Source organism: Mus caroli, chromosome 15, assembly GCF_900094665.2.
Source record: "Mus caroli chromosome 15, CAROLI_EIJ_v1.1, whole genome shotgun sequence".
Taxonomy (NCBI): domain Eukaryota; kingdom Metazoa; phylum Chordata; class Mammalia; order Rodentia; family Muridae; genus Mus; species Mus caroli.
This window is the reverse complement of record NC_034584.1, coordinates 49,791,441-49,800,024: the sequence shown is the minus strand read 5'-3', so window position 1 is coordinate 49,800,024 and position 8,584 is coordinate 49,791,441. Positions and strand designations below refer to the sequence as shown.

Here is an 8,584-nt window from a genome sequence, read left to right as displayed (position 1 = left end):
TAAGCTGAATAAACCCTTTCCTCCCCAACTTGTTTCTTGGTCATGATGTTTGTGCAGGAATAGAAACTGCAGGTACAAGAAACAAACATTCACAGAAAGGGGGGAGTCGGGGTGGGAAGCCATTGCTACCTCTGTGGAACCGGCCTTCATTGTCCATGGACTGGGGGTGGAGATGGTAGCAGCACTCAGATCTATCAGAGAAAGCCTTTGAAAAAGATGAGCTCACAGTAGAAGTTGAAAAATACTTAGAGTAAGTCAGGGCAGGGGTGTGTGTGTTCATCAGAGCTCCATTTGAAAGGGCACCTCACTTTGTAGCCAGTCGAGATTCTATTTCTTCCTTCAAAATCTGAAGTTCTTCCCTACCCAATTGTCATCATCTGTCACGAATCATGAGAGAGGAAGGCTAAGAAACTCACTGTCAACCTCCTGCCCCAAAGCCCTCTACATCCAAGTGCCAGAGAAAGAAGAAAGGAACATGAAACAGAAAAGAAAAGACTTGAATTTTCAAAGCTGAACATCCCCAGGTGGTGATATTGTCTCTTCTCTAAGCTTTCGGTTTTTAAAGCCCTGTAACATTAGCGAGATGTTTCTGCTTCTGACATCAGTAGGGGGGAAGGGAGGATTATATTTTATATATTTAGAAAGCAGAGTAGAGCAAAGGGTGACACTGAGAGGATTCTCAACCAATGACACCATCATATGTGGCTTTCAGGACCCTCCACACCCCCCCCAAACCAAAAAAAATTGTGCAGGCTTTCCTAAATTCAGTTAGATGTAGATTAAGGCCTAAGAAATTGACCTACAGAGGTCTGTTCAATGTAGTGTTTCATGAGGCAAACTAACCCCAGTCTGATGACTGATAAGCTTTCCTGGAAATCTTTGCTGAAGACATAAAGGACATATTTGTTGTAGCCCTTCCTAATGGGAGCTAGGGTGCTAGTGACTGTCCACTTCCTGTCCCTGTAACAGGCTTAATGTACTGGATTCTTCCTAAACAGTGAGGCTTCCAGGTAAAAGCCCACACTTGGACTGCTTACAGTGTTCATCCCTCTGCTCCTCTGGACTGGAGGTGCCCTGCGCACGTCCCCACAGTGAGCTTCTGGACTCCTCTCCAGACAGGAGTTGGAGTAGCATCATTCATGAAAGGTGCCACATCACAGACCTGTCTGCAACAGCATTTCCTGGACCCAACGTCTTAGGGCAAATTAGAGAAATTGCCCTTTCAATTTCTGACGTAAACTTGGTTGGGCCTTTTTAAAAATGAAGGTAGATTATTTTTAAACTGCTCACTTCTGACCTCTTAAGCACGTTGTATGTGTTCACTTTGGTAGCATGATAAGGGAGTGCTTGCCTCTTTCAAACCCAGTAGCTGACATGACTGTGTATAGATGCATGCATGTATGTGTGTTTGTGAGTCTGTTGTCTGCCTGTCGTCTACCTGTCTGTGTGTATCCATGCAGGTAATGTGGTGGTGGTGGTGATGGTGATGATGATGAAGATGATGTAGCATGCTTTATTTAAATAAAAGGTCTATTGTTTCTGGCTGAAAACCAGGCCCACCTGTCCATAGGAAGTCATGTGTCCCTTTACTGTCACCATACATGTTGTCAGAAAGCAAGCTAAGGACCACAGCCCAGAAAACATCCACTGAACCTCAGTTCCTGATGATTGCTAATATCAATGTCAATTCAAGAAATATGGGAACTATGTTCCTTTCTTTCTCACTTTAATAAGAAATTCGTGGCTGGGCACTGGGTTGAAGAAAGTAAAACAATGAAGTGCTGGAGTGAATGGGTGAAAAGGACAGATGGACTGATTTCTACCATGTCTCCCTGACCCCTCTCTCTCAGCCTGCACCTACAGAAACCAGGAATGCCGCTTGACCATACATTATGACAATGGATTTTCTATTTCCACTGAGCCTCAGGATGGTGCCTTCCCCAAGACAATCATACAGTCCCCTTATGAGAAGCTCAAAATGTCTTCGGATGACGGAATCAGGATGCTCTATTTAGACTTTGGAGGCAAAGAAGGAGAGATTGTAAGTGTGCTTTTCTTGGGACCACATGATTTCATGTGCTGCATTATGCATTGCATGTGCAATGAATTGGAAGTGGTAGGCAGCCTGACTACTTACTCAACACAGTCTACTGATAGCACCATGGTGGGAGGCTCCTGTTGCAGTCGGTCCTTGAGAAAGTGGGATTGAATTCTGGGGCTTCAAACAGATCCGGTTATCTCTAGTTCCTTCCTCTGGTTTCATTTTTCATTAGAAAACGACATAAATATTTGAATCCAGAGAAAGAATCTTTTATAAGGTTAGCATTAAATTCTTATCAAACAGGATTTCTCGGGTGTTTTAACATAAGTCCCATTTGTTTTAAAGATGCGCTAAGCAGCTAATATAACCTTGGCATTGTGCCAGACAGTGTGCATGAGGGCAGGTACGTAAAATAAGCTTTGCCAGGGCAGAGAACTAAGGGCACTGGGGGAGTAGACAGATAAGACTAGCAAAGTTGGGAACTACTCATCAAGCAATAGTCACCCAAGTTAGCTAGTTACTGGTTAAGGTAACAGCCACAAAGCATACCAGTGTACATAGTGTTCATAGTGTTTAGTCAGAAATCCACAAAGCCTTCTTCTTTTTTTTTTTTTTTGTTTGTTTGTTTATTTGTTTGGTTTTTTGAGACAGGGTTTCTCTGTGTAGCCATGGCTGTCCTGGAACTCACTCTGTAAACCAGGCTGGCCTCGAACTAAGAAATCTGCTTGCCTCTGCCTCCCGAGTGCTGGGATTAAAAGCGTGCTCCACCATGCCCAGCTGTTCATAGTGTTTAAATTGATGATTTTCTGTGGTCATTGCTCCCCAACCATAGTAAAGACATGTATGAAATCCAGTTTCCCAGCAGCTGACAAGGGGACATTCTTCCACCGGTAGGCAACAGTGGTCCGTGGCATTTCTTAGACAATGAAGCATCTCACCTCAAGGTGTCACGTCTGGAACTGGAAGCACACACCTATGACTTGTCATAACTAGTCTACCCAGCCATTGTGTCCATCACAATGGATTGCCTTCCTGTTCCAACAGGAACAGAGGAAATTTAAAACACATAAATGAGTCCCTAACTGGAAAAAAAAAATCTAGTTGTTTTCAGTCAGCTACTAGAACTTCACTCTCCCTCCCTCTTTCTTTCCTAGGCCCGTTTCTTGCCCACAAGTTGTTCAGGTATTTTTCGGTGGGCTTTGCTAGGCAGTATCTGGAAAGCGGTCTTTTGAAGCTCTTAGAATCTGATTGGGGGGAAGGGCCATGCTCACAGTGAAGAGTTAAAAGGCCTTTCACCTCAGACAGAGACATGTCATGTGACCCCGCTGACCTCATTGCAAAGCCAGGCAGTTGTTATGGGTAATATCAGCAGAGGTGACCAAGTCCATTCCCCCAGGGGCCAACAGTGGGCCCTAACTCACTGTCTGAGAATTCTTTCTATTCTTCAGTGGATTCTCAGAATGCCTCTGGATTTTGCTTTTTATATGTCTGCATTCCAGCTCTTTAATTATAGCCTGAGACCATGACTGAAATGAGGTAGTGACATGAACGTCCCTATCACTAAAACACATCACGTTTGTTACTAGTGTATCTGTCCTCCATCTGTGTACTTGTTCTTTTTTTTTTAATTAGATATTTTCTTCATTTACATTTCAAATGCTATCCCCTTTTCCTAGTTTCCTCTCTGAAAGTACCCTATACCCTCCCCACCCATGCTCCCCGACCTACCCACTCCCGCTTCCTGGCCCTGGCATTCCCCTATACTGGGGCATATAAGATTCGAAAGGCCTTTCTTCCCATTGATGGCGCCGACTAAAGCTACTTCATAGCAGCTCGGAAACATACAAGAACTAGTCTGTTTTATCCTTGTTTCTATCCAGGGATATTTTGCTCCCCTTTCATTTCTTTGGATTCACGTCACCCTAGCTATAAAATACGGAGATTGGGGCAGACAGTTTTTAATGTCACTATTCAAAACTGTGTCCCTTTTGTTAGTGGCATGGAATGTGGATAATTAATCTCCAGCTCTGACATCAGATAGACTTGAGTCCACACTTGCTTATTCACTGTAAAAGCTGTGGTTTCATGAAGTTGAAAAACATCTCTAGATCTTAGTTTTCCCATATGAAAGATGGGGACGATGACAATTGCTACCTCCTAGGGTTTCAACAGTGAAAGATTACCTTGACTACATTAAAGGAGGTGGAAGGACCACTCCGTGCCTGGTCATGATCCTCCAACAGCAGCATGCATCCATCCCTCCTTCCTAGCTGTGGATGCAGTGTTAACAGCCCAGCTGCTGCAAGTTCCGGCTGCCTTGAGTTCCCCACCACGAGGGATTCACCTCTGAGCTAAAGTACAGCCTTAAGTTGCCTTTGTAAAGAACACTTTCATCATGGCAACAATAACAGCAGTAAAAGAAACCGGACAGTGCTCTATGAAAAGTGATCTTCAGTTTGGTAGCTATTATTGCATGTCACACTGTTTTTATTACACAGAAGTGCCACCATCAGAACAAAAGTCAGGGCAGCAGAAGGGAATCAGGAAGTTTCCCAAATTTTTCTAAATTAGGTCAAGTGATAACTCCACTTCTGAAGGTCTCTATGCCCTAGCCAGGTGTGCCCTGGGCTGTGCAGGGGGCACACTGAGAAGGCTAGGACTTTAGACATCACCATCAGAGAGATGTATGTCCACAGAGCTGAAGAGCAGGGGGTTAGCAAAGACAGGGATGCTTAGCATGAGCTCTGTAATCACGACTCACAAGGCAGTTTCATATTCAGGATCCTATTTAATACTCTAATTACCTTGCATATTAGTTAGGCTGAGAAGAATTTTAAGTGAGCTGGCCAAGACTAGACATCTAAAACACTGTCAGAACCAAGAACCCAGCAACTTGAGCTGTGAAATATGATCTCCTGCCTGCTGTACCAAACTTGGCATAAACATCACTAATGGGGAGCTGAAAATAAATGGTTTAGACATGAAAGGTCCCGTCATTACTTATGGAATTATTATAGGTAAACACGTTAGAGGTCTTTTTAGGAAAAAAAAACAGGTATGGGCAATATAATGAATAATCTGGAAGAGTTATTCCCTTATGCCATTGAGAACCAAGATTGGGAGACAGAGCTGCTCTAGTTAACTCCACAGAAACACAAGTACATACAGAGTGGCTATCACTATGCCCCACCAAGCATTCATTGATGATCTCTGATGCTCTCTCCTTTCTCAATTTCAGCAACTGGACCTTCACTCCTGCCCCAAGCCGATCGTTTTCATCATTCACTCCTTTCTGTCTGCTAAGATAACACGACTGGGCTTGGTGGCCTGAACAGAGAGGCGACTTGCCTTTGGAAAGGAAGCCGGCTGTGCCTCAGGACTGTGACATCAGGCAGTGCACCAGATGTAACATGCACAGCCTTCATTTAAGGAGTCACATATAACATCCCAGGCTCCTCTATTGGTTTCAGAAACTTCAAGGGACACCCTAAAGAAAACACCACAGGGAAGATCAGAATAGAATTTCATAGATCAGAGCAAAGAGGTGAGGGCAGGTGAATGTACACGTCGTATCTTTTAAACAATGACAACCAAGGACACAGCCATTACAACAGCATAGGGAGATCTTAATCACACCAGTTTCTAGGCAACTGGATCACCCAGGTAAGCCAGAGCCGAGCAGATGAGAAATGGATAGTTATACCTATTCCTCTGTCCCTAGTAAACAGCCCCTTGCTTCCTTGTGACTTATTTCCTGATTCAAGTTGAGCTAACTTTCATTGGTAGGAACAACAGCAACAATGCACACCTTTTTAAAAAAGAATGAAGCAATTGTTGCTTAATTTCTTTAATGAGTTATTTTTTTGTTGTTGTTGCTGGTCCAGAGTGATTCCAAAGTATTCTCCTTAGCATATGTTGAACAGGAATGAAATAGAGCACTGGATACTGACCTGAGTTCTAAACTGCCAGAATATGAAGCAAAGTGGACTGTTTCAATTGCAAGACTATCCTGAAGACTCTTACACACAAATGATGGGTAATTCTGCAACTCCATACCACACCCATGGATGCTGTCTCCCAGCCAAAACTTCTACCTGTACTTACAGAAATCAAATTGCAGGCAATTTTTAAAAAGATTGTCATCACACACACAGAAACACAGAGACATAACACACACACACGCATACACACACACACACACACACAGACACACACACCAGTTGGGAGTTAATTATCTGCATTTTACAGTTTTCAGTGGAAGTACCTTTCAGTGGTCCGTGTTTCTGCCTGTTCCCATGCACATGCCTTTTACGTCATGGAAAGCATCTCTCAGTTCTCGATGATGCTTATTTTGCACATTCAGAAAGAGAGAGGATCAAATCTACAGATGGCATCTATATTAATTTTGAAATTCCAGGGGAATGATACTTTTTTTTGATACTGATATTTTTCTACAAGAGTATGTTGAGGCAGTATCTAGCCTATAAATACTTAATGCTTTTCATTTTTGCCTTTCAAGATCCAGTCACTAAAAACTACACCCATTATTTGATTTTTGGAGCTACTTTTCACGAGCCCTGAAAATTAAGTCTAGAATTTTGAATTTTCAGTACGTGTTTTCCATGGAGTTTTACACTAGCCCATGCCCTGTGTTCTGCCAGCGCTGGAAGAGGCATCGTTTAGCAGATGCCTATGCAAAGCGAAACTGCCTAAAGGCCCAGGATTTGGCTTCCTCAGCTCTGTGTGTTTATAGAGTTACAGTTGTACTTAGTTTAAAGCATCATCTCCCCAGAGAGTTCCCTTACAATAGCATTTCCAAGGGACACTGAACAGTGTTTTCAGATGGAGGGGCGTTGGTAATTTAGGAGCTTGTTGATAAAAATATTCGCAAGATAGCAACTTAAGATAATTTACAGGCCCTTGTTGGGGCCTCCTCAAGAATTCTGGTCTTCAGGAATCTTAGTCTTGAATGTGGGGGTGAGGGTTCTATGCCTTGCACTTCTTTGTAATGGCGGCATCTGTGAAGCTAGTGGTTTTTGTAGATGATGCTCGAGGACATCTCACCACAGGACATTGACTTTTGGTTGGTTTCCTATTTTAAAATGTTGAAGAGTGGAGGCCAGCTTCAAACCTGTAGGAAAGTGTTGATGCATTTGTAAATTGTATTGTACCCTTTCACACTATATATTTTCAGAGATCACTGGAATGTTGTTATACAAGAGAATTATACTTATGTATTGTAAATAACATAATACATATATTAATTCCAATAGTTTCATTCAACAATGTGTAATCTAAGGTGCTCGGTACTACATGAAGTTTGAGTTAATTACTCAAGTTGCAAAGATTCTATTATATATTTATAGACAAATTAAATTGACCATAGTCACAGATACTGTTTCTTTATCGCTTATGTTTTAGCCTGATCGATATCTGGATAAGAGTCAACATAAACTGTCTTTTCCATTTTTAAAATTTTAATTTAAATATTTATATTTTAGGAAAAGTATATTTGAATAAAATCGATGCATTTTCTGAAGTAAATTGAAAGGTGTTATTAGCAAGAAATAGAAAGATTTTACTAAGAGAGTTATGTATATGAATGATTTTTTTCCTCCTAATTAAAGTATATCATATCAGAGCGGCTATGATGAGTCAATTTCAAATATTTACTGTTGTTTCTCAGCTTGGATTTTTAAACATCATTTTAAATAATGACTTTAGAGTGTATTTTTTTTTTATTTTGTCTTAGGCGTTAGTGGATGATACAAACTAAGTCAGGTTCATGTCTTGGTCAGTGCATCCTCAACTTAGTCATTTGGGAGAAATTGTTTGTTTGGCTTTTTTTTTTTTTCTGATTTGCTTTGTTCTTATTTCTGTGAAGATGGAACCCATAATACTTGTTCCTAAATGAAAACCAGGACAGATGAACTATCTTTACTTGGTAGATTCTTCCTTGGTTGCCAGAGCCTGGATTCATTAGTCTGGTAATTTGCCCATGCTTCTCATCTATGGCCATTTCAAGAAGGCAAGAGGGATAGAGATTATGTCATCTTTTTCTAACATAAGCTAAATAATACAAAATCAAACTATATAATTATTATGAACTACCCAGACCAAGGTATTTAATGAATGGCATCAATGAAGTATGGAAATGATTTTTGGGTGTATCTTGAGTGTTTTTTTTTCTAAATCTGCCTGTGTTATAGCCCCTATGAACGTCATGTACAATTGATATATAAACTGAATAAATATTTGTCTCAGATCTCCAATGCCTAGGCTTATATTTTTAAGTATATCGTGGGATGAACTGAGCGGATGGTGGCTTCGTGACAGTCTCAGAGGACTGTGTGGGTGTGAAGACAGGCCATGTCTCTTTCCCATCAAGACTGGTCTTAGAAGTGTTGGCAGGGTAAGTGAATACCACTAGCAACTCAGAGCCCATTTAAAACACAGTCAGCATTTTATGCAACACAGCAAGTGTTGACAGATTCCCCAAAATATTAATGTTTATCCCCAAATTCCTAATTTGAGTATAGTTTC

The 8,584-nt window shown here is 41.4% G+C and overlaps 1 protein-coding gene across 2 annotated transcripts in view; it reads left to right on the top strand.

Moving 5' to 3' along the window:
• The window catches only part of Sntb1 (syntrophin beta 1), a 260,074-nt gene extending 251,768 nt beyond the window's left edge, over window positions 1-8,306 (top strand). For both annotated transcript variants that reach the window (XM_029469797.1, XM_021183546.2), the window contains 2 exons: window positions 1,851-2,041; window positions 5,280-8,306. In XM_029469797.1, the coding sequence (XP_029325657.1) occupies window positions 1,851-2,041; window positions 5,280-5,372 (284 nt within the window). In that variant the 3' untranslated portion in view covers window positions 5,373-8,306. The remainder of the gene's footprint in view (window positions 1-1,850; window positions 2,042-5,279) is intronic.
• The last annotated feature ends 278 nt before the right edge of the window (window positions 8,307-8,584 follow it).